The following is an 18,538-nucleotide window of genomic DNA, read 5'->3' as shown; positions in this document are numbered from 1 at the left end:
GACCTTGAACACAGTCCTGTACATGTATCATATTTCAAAGCACAATTCAAACGAAATTTTTGTCTGCTTGTATCCATCCACATGCTTTATGGAAGAATTGAAATTGATTAAAACATTGACATTGAAATTGATTGAAAAGTTCCTTGTGCAATTTCTGCACAAAGGACTTTTTTATATTGTCTCACCAATTCAATAAAAGCAAATAGTAAACAAAATAACTAACCTTAATTCACTGCCTTTATCCGAAAAGGCATTTTGGAAAAACACAATTTCCCTCAGCTCTCTTCATGTCTGATGCACACCTCTCTTTCAGAATGGATTTCCCCAATTGCACTGAAGGGGTGTTTGGCACGAGTTGCAGTGGTAATGACTCACTGGAGACCACTAAGCTCCCTCCCAGTAAGATCCTGCTCACAGTGACCCTCTCAGTAGTGGCGATCCTGACGACGTTCTTCAACTGCCTGGTGATCACAGCCATCGCAGTCACCCGCAAGCTGCACCACCCAGCCAACTACCTCATCTGCTCATTGGCAGTGACCGATCTGCTGGTGGCTGTGCTGGTGATGCCCTTCGGTATCATGTACATCCAAAAAGAGACCTGGGTTATGGGTGAGGTTGTGTGCACCATCTGGTTAAGTGTGGATCTCACTTGTTGTACGTGCTCCATCCTACACCTTGCCACAATTGCCATCGACCGTTATAGGGCAATTACTGATGCCGTGGAGTACTCTCGTAAACGCACGGGGGCCAGGGCAGGGGCGATGGTGGCGGTGGTGTGGCTATTATCCATCCTCATCTCACTTCCTCCTCTACTGTGGCGACAATACAACAAATATGCCGAGCAGGAAGATCAGTGCATGATCATCCACCATCACATGGCTTTCACATTGTACTCCACCCTTGGGGCGTTTTACATACCCCTACTGCTCATCCTCATCCTCTACTATAAGATCTATCGGGCTGCTCAAACCCTCTACATGCGCAGGGAGGCCAGCCGGGCTAGCCGTTACTCATGTATGACCAATGGGAGCATGATTCCCTCATCCTACCCTGCAGGAGATGGCGATATTGATGGGGGACCTCGCAGCCCAGAGCCCGTAAGCCCACTAGAAAAATCCACTTCTGAACCATCGACTGATGAAACTCCACGTGAACGGGCCCGTGTGTCGGTAAAGGCTTCCCAGTGCAGGTCACACAGGCATGAGTCACGCAGTGAGTCACGTCGGAGCCAGTTTTACCAAGGACCACGCATCTCGGGCTCACGGGAACGCAAAGCGGCATCCACACTGGGGTTGATAATAGGCGCCTTTGTGATCTGTTGGTTGCCATTCTTTGTCAAGGAGGTCATCGTCAACACGTGCAGTTCTTGTAGTATTTCGGTGGAGATGTGTGACTTCCTGACGTGGTTGGGTTACCTCAACTCGCTGATCAACCCTCTCATCTACACCATCTTTAACGAAGACTTCAAAAAAGCTTTCCAAAGAATTGTTAGGTGCAGCCATTACCTCTGATGTTTGCAATGAAGCACTATCATACCCATATACTAGCACACATGCTATACACATGCACCCAAGAGGGGGGCAAACTGGAGGCTTTTGAGAGAACTCTGAATGACTGCTGACTCAATGTGCCTCAGAGAGAATCATCTCAAGAGGACTAGGGTTGACACCCATTTCCAGACACTTCATCAGACACTCCAACAGCATAAATGGCGCCAGCTCAGAAATGAGCTTTGCAGCAAAGTTCCATATCCTAACCCATCCAAGTCCTGCTATTTATAGAACAGCCTGAGATTTCCTTGATGTTATTTGGTGTGTTATTTTGGGACATTGACATGTTGGGGTTTTTTTTTTTAAATGACTCATCTTTGACCTTTTTGAGGTCTGAGTTCTGCGTAAAAGTGATCAGCCCCACTTATATAGGTCTTGAAATAGCTGACCATTATGTCCCTTCCACCTAATAACCGCCCTGCTTTACCGTCCAAGCTGCTGACTGAAATGTGTAACATACCACAGTATACCATGTTGTGACTCTCTTCGGTCATGACATGACAGCTGATTGACTGGAGTGCTCGTCAACAGAAATGGTTGTTTAATGTGATATATAGTCAGCCAAGCAAAATATTCCATCAAATATGAAATAACATGTGCTTCTTTTCAGCTGCTGATACTGGCTTGATTCTTTCAACAAGTCTTTCATAGAAATTAATCATGTCACATTTTGAATATTTGAAATTAACGGCAAACAACACCTTCATTGTGAAGACGTAATACCGTCAAGGACCAAATCATATCATTTATAACACATTCAGTTTTCAAAAATATCGGGGACCAATGTAAAATGGCTCTTATTGCAACTTTCACTGCAAAATAATTAACCTTTGGAGAAAGTTAAAGATGTTGGGGTTACAGGGTCTGCCAACACTGCCACTTTAAATTATGCTTTTGCACGAGCGTTAATTTTCCTTTCAACCCTTTCCTGACTTATTCATTTACTTATTTATCCCTTTCTATCTCTCCTGGAGACATTAAACACCCCTTCCCATCACTCTCCAACACCATAGCCATTAGGTTGTAATGAATGTGAGAACCGCTGGTGGAGAACCCTAACCCTTATTACATTAATCCCACTCAAGTACAAGGAATAGAGCTACTATTTCTTTACTGCCTCCAAATGTTGATGGAAATATTGTGGATGAGTCAAGTGTGAGGGTGTACGTATGCCAGAGAGATAATTCAAGTTATGTCATACATTTCCATAGATACATACATACATACATCTCTTACAGTATGAACAGTATTTGTATACTGTTTCTTTTTTTGTCTCTCACTGTCTCAATAATAAACAGTCTACATAAGATTTTGTTTCCCCTGTTCTTTTCCAGTTTAAAGATACATTTCTGAGTAATGGTTTGCTGATTGATATGAGAACAGACAGTATATGCTGTATGTTCATAATGGGACTGGTATAAGGAAATAACAAAAAATGACATGTAACTTAATTGAAGCCAAATATCTTAATTCACTGACTGTTGAAAACAGACTGAATAGATTGATGTGATTGCGCCCTCTTGTGGCTAATATAAGGATTTCAAACTTCCCAATTGGTTGTAATATAACTACATCATTGCTGCAACAAATACATTTACAAGTTTGGGAAAATAGTGCTGTTTATTGGTCTCGTAAATCAAACAAATAAGGGTTCGTAAAATGGAAAAACAAAAGTATGCAATGATGTGCGAGTCATCCCTATCTCATAGGTTGTTCGTCATGACAAAGACATATTTATTTGTGGACGTGAGCAAATAGCCAAGTACTTCCTTCGCTTCCTTAGATACATGTAATATTTCAACCTGCTACATTTTCACCTGCCAGTCAGGAGCTTCCCTTAAGACAAATTGTATACAAGCCATCCATTCTTCATGTCGTGCAGGAAAACCAAACGATCAAATGGTGCCACAAGCAATGCGGAAGAAAACTGCACCCCACTCATGATTCCTGCTACAGCCTTTTTCCTTGGAACAAACAACTGAGTTACCACTGCCAGGAATAGCATGTATCTCAGCAGCGGCTGGCAAGTGTTTTGCTCTTGCACCACTCATTATGGCCCAAACTAAAATGTGCAATTTGTTTTAAAGGTTTTCATAGAGTTTGAAAATACAACTATAATGGAAGAGGGTCTGTGTCCGTGTATGCTGCTTGTGAAATGCATAGACAAACCCATTAAGCAGACATCTGTTACAAAATCTGTTTCCATAATTAAGCATATAAACAACTGCAGCATATGTGTATGAACACTCCCCAGGGACTGTCAGCACAGGCATCAGGCACAAATGAGGCAAAGCCTTTTCTCTTTCTCTCTCAGCATGATGAGGAGAAAGGAATGCCTGTGGCTGACCGGCCTCAGAAGAATTGCTGACATTCTTAGGGGTAAATAAAGCCCTCCTGACACACTGTAAGCAACTTCAAGGCACATGGCTTCTGTGTACGGGGACCTCACTTCTTATGACGATGCTTTTCAAATCACACCAATTTTAGAGAACTGTAATGTTGTTAGTATTATTAATAATAATAATAATAACCATATAACCAATGTGAAAATGGTCATCATAGGTGATTATTAATTTCACCAAGAAAGAATAAAAAAAAAAAATGTTCCAGATTTTATCCAGAAAGGTTGTGGTTTATGATCTTCTGTCAAATACCTGATGCATGTGTATAAGATATTTAATTTTTTCATCCCAATCTGGGAAATTTGAATGTTACAGCAGTATATCAAAGCGAGCACACAGATATTTAACACAGTGCCATGGAATGGAAGTACATGGACAATGGTAAGTGAACTGTATTGGATAACGTGCAGTCATTTGCAGCCATGGGGTATAAAGTCCTGTATATTTTTACATCCATGCATTTTCTTAAGAAATAAAGAAAATACTCAACTCGAATTTCTACCCTTTTTCATATAATACTGCTACTCAGTCAACATTTTAATATTATTTGTTTTGGTTTATTTGCAAATGTGACACCATTGCAACATGTCTGTGTAGGTTCTCAGTCATCCAGGTCACGAAGAGCAAAAGCGAAGAATCAACTGGACTTGGCCATTTGTTCGAGTTTGATTGAAGACATTTCACCTCTCATTCAAGAGGCTTCTTCAGTTCTAAATGACTGGAAGAGATTAAGGATTAAGGGATGATTAAGTATGTCGGAGTAATAAGTAATAATTAATAAATACAGTTATTTAGCAGCATGTTAAGGAGTACTGGTACGTTACATTTATTCTACATTACATTACATTTAGTTACATTTACACAGTGTTACGGTTACAACTGGCCCTTTCAGGGCAACCATAATGCTGATGTGGCCCTCTGAGAAAATGCGTTTGACACCCCTGCGTTAGACTCAGAGAGAAGGAATCCGACTGTGCAGAGTGTTCGTTGTGGGTTTTGGCCAGAAACAGTCAGCCTTTATGATTGTTATGTTTAGCTTGGTGCTGGAATGAATCCTTTGAAAGAAATCCTCATCTCCTGCTTTATAAATTATGCCAACGTTACAGTATGTGGCTGATAGATGGTGTCTTCATCCTCCTCCTCTGTTCTGAGATAGTTTCTCCAGTTTGACAAATTGGCTTATTTAACTCTTCTCTCAAACCATTGCTCTTCCCTGGCTAAAACCCGGACATTACTGTCCTCAAAGGAGTGCCCTGTGTCTTTCAGGTGCAGGTGCACTGCTGAGTCTTGTCCTGAGGAGTCGTCGCTCCTGTGTTGAGAGATACGCTTGTAGAGCAGTTGTTTGGTCTTCCCAATGTACAGGTCACTGCATTCTTCATGCACTGGACAGCAGACACTACAATACTCTGTTTGTGTCTGGATGTCAAGTCCAGTTGATTCTTAATTTTTGCTTTTCACGATAAATCATAACAGAAAAAGCTTCTTGGATTAGAGGCAAAGCATCTTCAAGCGTTTCCTAGCAGTTCAGTCTATTTAATTCAACACAGATCTACCATGAACTGGATAACTGAAAATCTTCAGAGATGTTACTATTATTATTATTTTTGATTCTTTTTGTGGGCTATGTAATATTTCCACCTGAAAAGAAGCTGTCATACATGCATTTCACAGGAAAATAATAATTATGAAATAATCACTTGGGCTTATGTTTGGTAATTGTAATGTCAAATGCAGACCCTTTTTTGTCTCTACATAGTCCTCCAGATAAACCATCCATCCAATACTAAAACAATGAAACAAAATGTGTGCAATGGTCTGTAGGATCTGAGACTCCCATCTTATCCCCAACAAATATTTTTACAAGCATTTTCATTATAATGCCATACATACATGACACATTGAAAGAATACATGAGTTTTGAGTTTCGAATCTCATTCAGTCTTAGCTGATAAAAGCTAAATTCTTATTTAAATTGGAACAGAATTTCATCAAATCAGGGTCCTTGCTGTAACGTGTAAACTATGATGTGAACCTTTGCTAGACTCTAGATTTATCAAACTTGATGTCCAATTTGAAGGACTGTAATGGCCAAAATGAATGAGTGACTGAATTAAGGGTTGAATGAATGAATAACCTTATATATTTTTGAAAATAGACAAAGTAGAGGATGAAGGTTGTATGTTTCACCGCAGGTCAGTGGCATCATCTGCTCAATGTCTTCATATGATTGACACTGTTTACCATTCAGCTCTCAGGATTATTACTCATTGTAAAGTGTCGACACACAACTGTGGGTGGGATGGCCTGCTTTGGCCACCCAAGGATCTGTAAAAAGGCTTTTGTCCATTCTGCTTCTTTTGCATGGAACAGGTTGCAGAAAGACACTAATCTAATTCCAATGAGCACTTTTAAATCTCAATTAAGATTTTTTGAGGCTGATTCCACAACATGCACTTGTTTTTTTATAGTCTGTTTTGAACATATTATATATGTTTACTATTTACTTATTTTTACTATTTGTAATTGCTTGTGTTTTAACTGTGTAACCTTTTAATATGTGTTTTTTGTATCTGCTGCTGCCTAAAATTAAAAATTAAAAAAGAGGTTCTTAACCTCAATGGCTTATTTTCCTGGCTAAATGAAGGTAAAAAATAATAATACAATAAAATCATGCTGTAATTAATAATGCTTGATCTTTTCAATGTGATTCTTCCAACCGTATTTTAAAAAGTATTCCATCGTGAGTTTAACCTTTAAAGGCATTACAATGAAACTATTGTTTGTCGTGGATGGTAAATAATTAAAAAAACTTTATTAGTAACTCTATTCTATTGGTTGCCAGGTTCGTAATGTTTCGTTGCATAAGAAATTCATAGTGGGAGGAGGATGGTATTTAACAGACCTGGCATCTGGCTATGCGCTAGATACAGCAGACAGTATGGCGGACAGCGAGAGTGATTTGGATACAGACGGGCTTGATGTCGCCCTGGACGCACTGTGTGAAAGACATTGCAACAACGAGTCATCTCTTAGGAGCAAAAGTTATTGCTCCGAATTTTGTGAGGTACGTCAAATTCTTTAGATGCGCTACATTGTTGGTATATGTTTATTGCTAACATAGTTAGCAGTGTTAGCTAACGTTAGCTTGCACATTTCAAATCGCTTTATTTACGTATTGTGTCGAATACGGTGACATAGCTCACCATGAATACAACTTAAACTGTTCTTAATCATCAAATGTTGGGACGCTGTTCTCTCCAGATAACGTCATGCCACCGTGTTTTTAAAGACGCCTGCCTGACATTTGGTCTTGCTTAGCTTGACAGCTGGAGTTAGGCTAAGCTAATGGTGCGACGATGACATCGATCTTCTGAAGGGCTGTGTTTTGCGAAACTTTCAATTAGTTATATTGTAAAACCCACAACGTTACATGGTCAATTATCAAATACGAATACCAAGTTACATCTTAATAGAACATTTGGTTGCGATCATGTATGAGTTGATCGAGTTCAGAACGCTTGTGGGTGAACTGACTTTATAACACAATTGTACGCGCATTACAGTCTGTAATTACTCTGATACCAACCTTGTGTGATTAGTAAGTAGTGATTCCATCTTACCTTTTGTACTTTGCGTTGTCATGCTTCTTGAGAACTCCTTGTTACCACTGCTGTTAGCTACAGCTAACTTAAGACTTACATACACTTTAGTCAGTCTTTCTGAAGCAATAATGAGGCGTTCAGCTCAAGACTATGCTAGCAATAGTGCCACAGTTTAAGAATAATGTTTCTCAGTGTGAATAATGTTATGAATTCTTCACATAACAGACGCGGGGACAGTTTGAAAAGTAATTGCCTGTGAACATGGATTGTTGTATAATTCACAAATTAAATCTACTATATAGAGAGGAAACTATATACAATCCAATTCCAGAAATGCTGGTGCCTTCACTTGGACTGGACCCATTTAATGACCAATTTAATACAAAGTGGAAAAAAAATTGTTCTCACAAGAACACAAAATAAAATTATTTTTGGAAATCATGGATGCTGTGGGCTAAAGAGGAGAGGCACCATCTGGCTTGTTATCAGTGCACAGTTCAAAAGCCAGAGTCCGTAACGTTACAGGGCTGTCTTGGCACACACTACACGAGTAGCCGGCACAATTGTGAATGATCACGTCTTTATGAGGGAAGGCCTTAGTTATTTCGGCAAAAGAATGCAACGCCACATTTTGCACGTATTACAACATGCTGCTTCATATTAAAAGACCGGCCTGCCCGCACTTCGGATTTGTCAGCCATTGAACATGTTTGGAGAATAATGAGACGTAAAATACAACAAAGGGAGACCCTGACCTCTCAAAGCTGAATTCTTGACAGGATTTCAGCTAAATCGTGAAAGAAAGAACTTTCAAAATGACAACAGTTGTTTCTCCGTAGTTTCCAAACACAGATTGTTCAAAAAAGAGCCAATGCAACCCAGTGGTTAACGCTTTTGAAATGTGTTGGCGACATCAAATTCTGAATGACATTTTACTGTTTTTGAAAATGATACTGTATCTTTTTCAACATTTGAAGTTGTCTGTGTGCTAATTTCTTTTATGTATGGGTTTCAAATGATTAGAAAATTGTTACTTTATTTTGTGTTTTACACAGTGTAACCTTTTTTTGAAAAAGGGTTATCGTGACTGGATTAAATGTAATAGAAGTTTCAGTACCATCAAAGACAGTTTTAAACTCTTCATTTGTCTCAGTTTGAATCACCCTGTTGTTGAAAAGTGCTCTGCAAATAAACTTGCCTTGTCTTGCCTCAGTTAAAAAAAAAAAAACTCACCCCGAGCGATCCTCATTATCAAGCTGTGTTTACCAACAAGTGTCAATGTTTTAAATCAAATGTTTAACAGGTAAAATGAAAAAGAATATTGTGAAGGTAACTAATAATTCTAATAATGATAAAATTCTGTGTCTGTGTTCATCTCGCACAGTTAGTTGAGGAGTACACGGGCCACTGGCAGGTTCCTCTCCCTCAGCTGAAGGTGCTGTGGACGGCACTCTGCAGCTTCACTAAAGCAACTGTTGCCTTCCCTGATGACTGTCAACACGTTCACTATGTCCTCAGCAGTCTGGCCTTGTGAGTCGCACGTTGCTTTGAAATGATGAACAGTACTTCTCACCCTGACTGACACCATCGGTCATAATGCATCAGTTTAAGTTCAGAACCAGGAGAATATGGAGGGAGTATGTCGGTGTTCAAAACAGAGTCAGACTCAGTCCACCAATGAAACACATGACACATTGAACATTACAGGCTTTTAGTTGCTAGGGTGACTGGTGGAACTGGCGTTTCTATGTACATTGTCTCACTGCTATAGCAAATTGTTACCGTAGCTGCATATTTCTGTTGAAAAACCTTTTCCAAGTGGCTCCCTAGTGGCTAGTTTCCGTCTATTTGTCGACAGTACCTACGTGTATGGAATGAAACTGCAATGATTTTAAGGGTCGGTTCACTGGTAAAGATACGTTCATGTTGAGGAGGATATTTCTTTTGGCAAGCTAATACTCTTGTCGTTGTCTTTCAGGAGCTTCTTTGAGCTGATGCTGTTTTTTAGCAAAGAAGAATTTGTTGAAAAACCTTTAAAAGACATCCTTGAATCCTTTCAGGTAACAAAAGACCCACTCTCTCAATTCTTACATCTCTTATTGACACAACACACTTTCATAATAGCCATATCCTGTACCTGCTGTTAGGTAGCTGTGAGTGCTGAACAGGTGATTTGATTTTGGGTCTTATCCAAAAGATGGAAAGGAATTCTCTGCGTGCGTTTAGTCGGCCGTTATGAAAGAACATGTAAAAGTCATTGTCAAGATGTGTGTTCTTAAAGAAACATTTAATGAACCTGTTTTTTCCAACTCTAGGAGTGCCATTCTCGGCTCCTACGGCACAGAAACGGCTACCTTCAGCACGTGAAGCAGATCATCAAAACTGGAGGCCCATGGGAGAATCTAGTGCTGCAAGGAATCCTGAAAGAGGCAGACCTGCCACTGAAACGGGGTAAATTAATGACCACATCTAACAGGAAGGGCAGACAGACTCAGAATACTGCATTGTTCACACACGGGTTGTGTTCAGGATTCTTCTGTGTGTCTTTCACGTGTAGATTGTTATCAGTGTCAAATGGAGCTCATCTGCTTCTGTCAAGTTAATAATATTAATCTATTTATAATATGTTGTGCACTTTCTTAACAACTTAAACATTAGAGTCTAATACATTTGAGCCGAAAGTATTATTGTTGTTATAAAAATTATTCCACCTGTTTAAGGTGGAATAAACAACTTTGGAAAAAGATAGTTGACTTTTTTGTCTCATTCTGAGGATTCTGAGTACTGCTGCTTTGGCTTGGTCACTTAGTCTGAATCAGTATTTGAAGGCCTGGGAGTAGGACTAAACAGGATTCTACATGCCATCGTTAATCTTCATTTTAAGAGCAGTAAGTGATAAAAACATGCATCTTTGATCAGACTTCTGGACCATAACTATGAATGCACCCTAAACTTGATTTAGCTGTGCAGAAACACTATGTTTAAACTGAACGAAAAGATGGCTACATAATGTTTTGATGTTTATTTAGACTGGGAGTTTGAGGATTATGAAGTTTTGAAGTATTGAGCGTGGCTGTAGAATTTTGTAAAATGTCCATTGAAAAATCGGATTCTATCCAGTGAAACTTTCTTCTGAAAATATATTGATCATTAGCAAACAAAATGCTTACTTAATGTTCCCAAATAGCAGACCTAATATTTTAAAATACATGAAACACATACATAAATACAGTGATTTACTGTTAGTGTTGCATTATACTATGGCAACACTTGTATATAAATCCCCTCTTATCATGTAAACTCACTTGTCATCCCCTCTCATGCAGTCGAGGACTACTTAAGATCAGAGTTGCCGGTGTTCTTCGAGCTCCGGGTTCGTTATCTGCAAGCTTGCGAAAGAACTCAAGAAGCACAGGCTCTGTCTAAATGTTGTCTGGAGAACTGTGAGGCCGGAAAGCATCTGTACTTCCATCAGGCCTACCTGACCTGCCTTTACAAGGCCTCGCTACATGAACACCTTCACAGGGAGGTGAGAGACGAAGGGTTAAATGTGTATTTTTGGTACCTGTGATTAATTGTGCTGCATTTTGAGTGTGCTGCTTTATGTATTCTCCCTCAGATGGCAGAGATAGATGGCCGTAAAGCAGTGGAGATCATCTGCAACACAGAGAGTGTCGAAAAAGACGAGCTCCTGCTGTCGCTGTGTAAAGCTTTCCTCACTCAGCAGCTACACAATGGAGACATGTACTATATTTGGTAAGACTGACCTCCAAACGTGATACATTTACACACAGTTACTTTCAGTGTTTAATATGTATGATGAAATTTGTAGTAAGAGGAGGTGTTGTCAGGATGTATTTTATTTTATTATTTAAATCTGAGCCCCTATTTGTTTACCAACATGACAGCAATAACATTTACTTCCCTAATCGACGTGCAGAATAATGTTTGACTGGTCATCTGTTGCCGACTGCAGGGACCTCGTGTTCGTCTGGAGCAGATTGCATCTCAGGGCCCATCCCTCCAGAGAAGGCTTCTTGGCTGAGTGCTTACAGTTGGCTTCGTCTGCCACAAATGTCCGAGCCATTTTCCCCTTCATCAAGCTGGTCACTGCAGAGGTGTGACTGAAAACACATTTTTCTTGTCTTGTCAGGATAAATATCTTAAATCATACCATTACACCAAAAAAATCTGTCAGAGGCTCAGTGTTTGAGCATTAATGCTGGTTATTATAATATGGGCTCCTTTGCAAGGAATTGGGTTCAGCCTATTTTTCTTTTTTTTTCGTGGCTGAGAAAAATTACTGCCATGATAATGTACAGAACAGCAAACATTTTTCGTGTTTACCCGCACAGTAACTCTGTGGTTCTGTTGAGATGTGCTTGAAGTCTCTTGCCTCCTGCTACTCTGTGCTGCTTCTGCACGGAGCCCAAGCTCAGCTTACATTTGTGGTGCCTGTTGTCCAATAAGGCTTTAGGTCAGGGGTGTCAAACTCAAATCACTCAAGGGGCTACTACCGGTATGTTGTGGCCAAACATATTTTACATTTATTGAACTGTTAAATAACTGCAATATTTTGACCTGAAAAGGTCAGTTTGAGAATATTAAAATATTTTTTTCCCTCAGAAAATAAATTGGTGATTCAGCTGGGCTGTGGACTTGACATGAGCGTTCGGTCTTTTTTTTTAAGTTGAATGTGGGCACTGACACACTAACATTAATTTAATTGGTTATATTTATTTTATTGATATAATTAACTACAGTTAACATGTAGTGTTCTTGCTGTATGCGAGTACTTCATGTTGGCTCAGTAAACCCAAAGACTTTGTCAAGCTTGTATCAAACTAAAGGAAGGAATCACAATATATACTATGCTGTTGAGATATTTACCCCAAATAAGATTCTAATCTGCTCGTGACCACATATAAATTATATATTATGTAAATGTGATGCCAACATGAACAAAACATTAGATTCTCCCATTCACTATTTTACCATGTTTTGATGACTTGTGTGCTTGTTTTTTTTTGCACAGTTGGGGTCTGAGGGAGTCCATGTCTGCATGGAGCTTTGTGCCAGGGCCCTGCAACTGTGCAACGTACAGGCTGACACTGTGACCCGTTCTCTGGTCTGCAAGACTATCGCCTTCCTGCTGCCTCGTGACCTGGAGATCTGTCGCGCCTGTGCTCTGATGGTTTTCTGCCAGGAGCGCAGCCTGGAAGCTTACCGGACCGTCTGCTTGCTCTACATGCACCCCGACCAGGAACCGCATCCAAATGACAGCCCTGTGCGGACCAGCGTTCGCTTCCATATTCTGCAGGTTGGCATGGGTGATAAGGGGAATATATCACAATGATACGCAGCTGGTAACATCAAGTGTTGAACACGTCACCATTTTTCTCAGTGAATATATTTCTAAAGGTGCTACTGGCATGAAATGTTCCCCAAATGTCAGTAACAAATCATGCAAACCCACACGTGCAAGAGAAACCAAACCTTCGATGTCCATATATTATGTGTAACAAACTAGAATGACACGGAAAAATGATTGAACACACTTACATGTATTTAATACTTCATACTAAAGCCTTTGATGTTAATACCAGCTTTGAGACGCCTCCTGTATTGACAAACTAGCTTCATGCTCGGGTGTGATTATGCCTCATTCTTCCACACAAACGTCCTTCAAAACTTAAGTGTTCATTGGGCATCTTCAATGACCTCTGATCTTTAGTTTGGAGATTTTCTCTTGGATTCAAGTCTGCACTTATCGAGCAGCTTACCGGTAATTATTTTTCTCTGAAACCATTTCAGTAAATGTTTGAACCTGTTCCTTTCCCAGATGCTAAAAGAGCGCCTGTGCTTTGATCCGGAGTTTTGGAACCTTCTGACCCTCAGGACCCGATGCTTGGAGCTGATGACTGACAAAGTCATGAAGGCTGCTGTTCTGATCGAGATGAAGGATGAAGAGGAAAAGGAAGACTGTGAAGAACTGTTAGTAAATAATTGCACTCATGGCTTCAATTCCTGCAAGAGCACTGAAGCGACATCTGCAAACCAACACCTTCCTGAAGTACAGACAGAGTTTGTGGAGACAGAGAAGTGTGTCTCCCAATCAGATGATGGTCTGTTGAAGAGAAGAAGATGGAAAAGACGCTTACGAAGGCGAAAGCAAACAAAGTCTGATGATGAGACGGACCTGGGTGATGATCCAGACTTCAGATACAATCTGACATCGGCCCCTTTAGGGACTAAGCCTGTTTACTCACTAAGACGCAATCACGCTAACACGGAAAACTCTGTTTCAGGGAAACTCCCCCTCAACCGTAAGAGAGAATATTTGTCTCGATGTGTCAAGAGCCAAATTTTGAAAAGAAAAGGTATGAAGAAAAGATGGTTGCAGGGTCTTCCGAGGCTGGAGCAGCTGCCAGCTGTTAAAGAAAAGGTAAAAGTAAAAGGGTTGAAACGGGGACGGAAGCCCTTAGTGAGGCTGGAACTCTCCTACCCCGATAATGAAGTTCTCCTTTCAGAGGAGGAGTTAAATGAGGCAGATATGCCTCACCTGGAGAATGAACTTAAACAAACGCAGCAACGGATGGAGGGCCTGCTTGCACACGTGACTACTGACCGAGGGGAACAAGACACTGATATGCCTCACTTAGAAAATGAGCTTAAAGAAGATGGGGAAAATGTTGAGGATCATGAGAAGGAGAAAGAACTTGAACATAGGGATGTGGCTTGTGGTGGGGAAGTTGCTGCAGATTCCCGAGAGGACTCTCAATCCCAGATTTGGGAAGGCCCTCCTGGTGAGCCTGCTCCGGCTGTTGCCGGTGACCCTGAGTTCGATGGTCCCCTTATAGACTTATTGGAGTGTCCAGTAGAACTGTTTCACTGCTACTGTCTTACCATGCCTGGCGGGGAGACGCAGCAGCCTCCTGAGTCCACAGCCTCAGATGTGCGGAATGGTGACGGAGACCAAGAGCCTCCAGTGGAAACAGAAGTGTCAAACGCAGAGGTCAGTTGTTTGTAGTTTCCCTCCCTGGAAGTTTTGGAATGTTAAAAATGACCAGACCCATGTTTAACCAGCTTTATTTCAAAGGTTATAGGATGCATTAGATATAGTTTGCTTTGAAGAATCTAAACAAGAAAAAGGTTTGTTTATTTTTGCTTGATTTTCTGCTGAGCTAATGGGTTGCTGTCCGTTCCTCAGGTGACGGGCAAAAGAACGTGGAAGGACAAAGCCCTCCGTACTCAACAATATGCCCACCTGATGCACCACTGCCGCTTGTGCCGCAAAGACTACAAAGGCTTGAATGTTATGAGGCATGCTCTCTCACATTTGAGGTGTGGGAAACTCAAATGTATACTCTGTGGAACACGCTTTAAAGAGCTTTCTGTGGCCAAAAAGCACATTCTGAACCACATTGAAGAAATGGGCAAGCAGAAACCCCCTGACGAGGAGCTGGGCACTGTGGATGTGCAAGCTGCTAACGGGCAAGCAGATCACGGGGACAATAAGAGCGAGCGTCAGGATGAGAATGCCATTTCAATTTCCAGGGAGCAAACTCATCAGAAACCCCAGAAGAAAAAGAGAGTGCTAAACATTGAGAGAGAAAATCGAATCATTAGGAACCTCCGCACACTCATCAAAAAGATGTCTGTGTTTCACAGCAAGCACAAGAACCCTAAAGTGAAAATATTCAAGGGGCTAGACTTCAGAGATGAGCAGGTAGTCATTAAAGAGGGCCTGGTGATGGTGAGAGACTCTTCAGTGGTTACGAACAAGGGAGGCGGAGAGGGAAGTGCGACGGCGGCAGCAGAGAATGGCCACGCTGAGGCCGCCACGTATCACTTGTGCCCCTCTGAGTCCTGCGATAGAGTGTTCTTGAAGATCAACACCACCCTAACAAAGCACGCTATCAAATGCCACTTGGAAGATGATAAAGTGCTGGAGAAGACTTTTATTTGGGCCAAACGCAAGTGCACTCTATGCGGCAGGTAAGCTGCATTTCCATATCTTTAATTTGACTGGGTGAAATAACTCGTTATTACTTTATCCTGTCACGCTCGTTGTGATGCTTCAAGTGAATTGTATTATGGGGTGCTCATTGTGCTGGCTGCTTCCCTCCAACAGGCAGATGCAGTTTCTCCAGCATTATAAGGATCACATGAAGCGCCACGACACGACGCTCCAGCACTTCTGCTACAACCTGGAGTGTAACGGACGCTTCGCGACACAGCAGGAGCTGAAAGACCATGTCAATGCCCACCGGCCCTTCAGACCTCAGTGCCCATTCACAGACTGTGGCAAGCAATTCTCCAGCCTCCAATGTCTCTATGACCATGAATGGAGACATTACATCCCGGCACCTCAACGAGACGAGCTCGAGTCGAGAGCCAGCAGGCAGAGTAAGCAAACTACTGAAGCTCCTTGGAAGAAGAAGCTGAAGGTTGAGGAGATGTGGCTGAACAACAAAAAGGAGCAGAGAGCCGTTCACACTGAAGCTACTAATGTAACTTCATCTGAAGACCAGTGTCGTTCAACAAACGATCGCGTTGAGGCCTCCCGTCTTGGGGATTCATTTGAAATAAAAGCTGGAGAGCAGCCTTGTGAAACGAATAGCCCAGACCAATCTGAAGCTGGTCATTGTTCAGAGAGAACAGACGATGGCAAAGCCGTCGTTAACGGACATGAGCTGGAGACAAAAAGCCAAATATCACAGGGATGGAGTTCCACTTCCAAAACTCGTCCTGCATTAGCAGCTTCAAGGAAGGACAGTCAAAAAAAGCTGCCCTCTGTCTCGGACCCTTTGAACGCCCGGGCGCTTGAGGATTTGTCTACATTGTCTGAGGGAGTCCATCATAAACTGGGAGAACGTCACATCACCGATCACAATACCTTCCGACCCGAGGATCCCTCCTATGCAACTTTCGTCAAAGCGCCCTTCATCCGGCCGCCTCCCTCCGCCTACCTGAATGAGTCTGTGCTGTCGATGCGCAAGAGAAGATCTACTGACGGGGATGTTCCAAAGAAGAATGCTTACTCGAGCTATAAGGAAAAGGAGCAACAGACAAAAACCGAAGAACCTGAGCACAAGATTAGGTCTCGCTGTGACAAGTGTCTTTCCTCCTTTAGCAGCTCAGGAGAACTACAGAAACACCAAACCCTGAACACCTGCTCGGCGCTCTTCGGCTTCGACTCCGATGATGAAAGTAAGTACCAGTGGTTTAATTCACTAGTGAACTACACCGTACCATTTCTGTCCGCACTGAACTTCTGGATAATCTCTCTACTCTTTTTTTTTTTTTTTTAAGGTTAGTTGTAGCTGAAGAGGAGCCGGAGTGACCGTTTTTCTCTGCCACCTGGTTCAGGACAGGGAAATGAACACTGGAACCTTTTCTTAGCACTCTGTTTCTTATTTAAGCAGCTTGTCAAAAATATTTTGTCTCCTAATTTAATTGAACTTGTTTGAAGCAATAATAGACAACTGAAACTCCATCACTTTAATTTGTCCAGTGAAAAACATGCATCTACTGTTATGTTGTATATTTGTAAGTTACGGTACTTAAAAAAATAATGCTGGTTATAATAAACAATTTTGTTTGTGATCAAAAGTGAAAATATTCATGATACTTGACAAAAACTGAGTGGACTGCTTCCAACAAAATCATGTCGGGGAATATTTCCCTTCCATGGTGACATATATTTATTTTTGTATGCTTCACATTGACCTGTTATGTGTTAAAGCCTTTACCAGTCTGGTAAAAGGATCCTGAATTGTTTTTTTTCCCCATTATTATTGTGATATACAATAATTAGACATACTAATGTCTCTGATGGGAAATATTTGTATTAAAAACACAAGTATAGTTTAAGACATCCAAATTGGAATGTGAGATAACTTTAAAGTGTGCACAAGTTTCAGTCATCCATTTATATACTGCCAACCCATCTGGGTTTTTTTATTTAACCACTTTGCCAGGAAAATTCCACTGAAATTTAAAATCAGTTTTACAAGGAATTCCTGGTCAATTATAGGCCAAGTCTCAGTCGATAAGAGGTGGATGTGTCCCCTTTCATCTTCCCCACACTGAGTATGTGTGGGCTGCCGTTCTGAAGGTATCTGTGCTGCATTCATTAACTACCCTCTTAACTACCACTCTTCTAATCGGATTATGAAAATGAGTTTGACTTTCTCCAGCTTTTTTTCTGGACAGGTTTATTAATTAATCAGTATTAGTGGTGAGACTTAATGACAGTATTAATCCACAAGTTAACATTCGAGTGTCATACAGAACCAGTTCTCTGTGAACGCTTTTTAATGTCGTGTTTTTACGGACCCATGCCCATGTTTATTTATATGTAAAAATGTTAATAGATTGGATTTGTAACAGTAATGCTTATCTATTTTTCATAATAAAATTAAATGATTAAACAAATGAAGTTCCATGCTGTTATGTATTGGCTGCTGCAGTTTCCACTTTAGTGTTTCTGCTTTCATCATAAATGTTGCATGAAATGAGAGAATACAGAAAAAGAGGCAGCAGACAGACATATTTTATTTGGCATTGCATATTTATGAACATAATGCTTCATTGTTAAGAGGTAAATAGAATGAATACATTAGATTTGCTTGATTAGAAAGGTTTTTGCATCATATTGTCCTGATAAAACAGCCCATAATTCTGGTTTGTTTTACTTCCACACAGTTCAGTGCACTAAAGTCAACAGTACACTTGTCACTGAACGGATTAAAAAGTGCATTCCACTGTTAAAACTCCACAACGCACGTTTTAGATGAGTTTAATGACTTCCCAAGACAGTTTTCATGTGTGCTATGAGTTGAAACGGGAGTCCAGACCAGATTTCCAGTATCATGCTGAAAAAGCATCCCAGTTTTAGACCATGCTAGCCATATGTTTTGGCACTGCATAACGCCAAAGCAAATTAACTGAATTAATGCGCATAAAAATGTCTGCAGAG

The 18,538-nt window shown here is 40.9% G+C and overlaps 2 protein-coding genes across 2 annotated transcripts; both read left to right on the top strand.

Annotated features, from left to right (window-relative positions):
- Nucleotides 1-314: 314 nt before the first annotated feature.
- htr1fa (5-hydroxytryptamine (serotonin) receptor 1Fa) lies at nt 315-1,511 on the top strand. The gene has a single exon (XM_068746267.1). The coding sequence runs from the start codon at nt 315-317 to the stop codon at nt 1,509-1,511; it is 1,197 nt and encodes a 398-aa protein (XP_068602368.1).
- A 5,379-nt stretch (nt 1,512-6,890) lies between these two features.
- Nucleotides 6,891-18,109, top strand: znf654 (zinc finger protein 654). Its single transcript, XM_068746229.1, has 12 exons — nt 6,891-7,016; nt 8,939-9,084; nt 9,533-9,614; nt 9,870-10,005; nt 10,881-11,083; nt 11,174-11,310; nt 11,531-11,672; nt 12,590-12,874; nt 13,397-14,569; nt 14,765-15,552; nt 15,689-16,767; nt 16,870-18,109. Exons 1-12 carry the CDS (start codon nt 6,891-6,893, stop codon nt 16,872-16,874), a joined length of 4,302 nt encoding a protein of 1,433 aa, XP_068602330.1. The 3' UTR covers nt 16,875-18,109.
- The last annotated feature ends 429 nt before the right edge of the window (nt 18,110-18,538 follow it).

This window comes from Brachionichthys hirsutus, chromosome 12 (genome assembly GCF_040956055.1).
Source record: "Brachionichthys hirsutus isolate HB-005 chromosome 12, CSIRO-AGI_Bhir_v1, whole genome shotgun sequence".
Classification (NCBI taxonomy): Eukaryota; Metazoa; Chordata; class Actinopteri; order Lophiiformes; family Brachionichthyidae; genus Brachionichthys; species Brachionichthys hirsutus.
This window is presented reverse-complemented; position numbering and strand designations above follow the sequence as displayed.

Excerpts from the sequence above, each read along its gene's own strand:
- znf654 (XM_068746229.1), top strand. The coding sequence starts at position 6,891 with ATGGCGGACAGCGAGAGTGATTTGGATACAGACGGGCTTGATGTCGCC. Across the intron at positions 11,311-11,530 it reads GGAGACATGTACTATATTTG|GGACCTCGTGTTCGTCTGGA; the intron begins GTAAGACTGACC and ends TGCCGACTGCAG. Across the intron at positions 15,553-15,688 it reads AAGTGCACTCTATGCGGCAG|GCAGATGCAGTTTCTCCAGC; the intron begins GTAAGCTGCATT and ends TCCCTCCAACAG.
- htr1fa (XM_068746267.1), top strand. The coding sequence starts at position 315 with ATGGATTTCCCCAATTGCACTGAAGGGGTGTTTGGCACGAGTTGCAGT.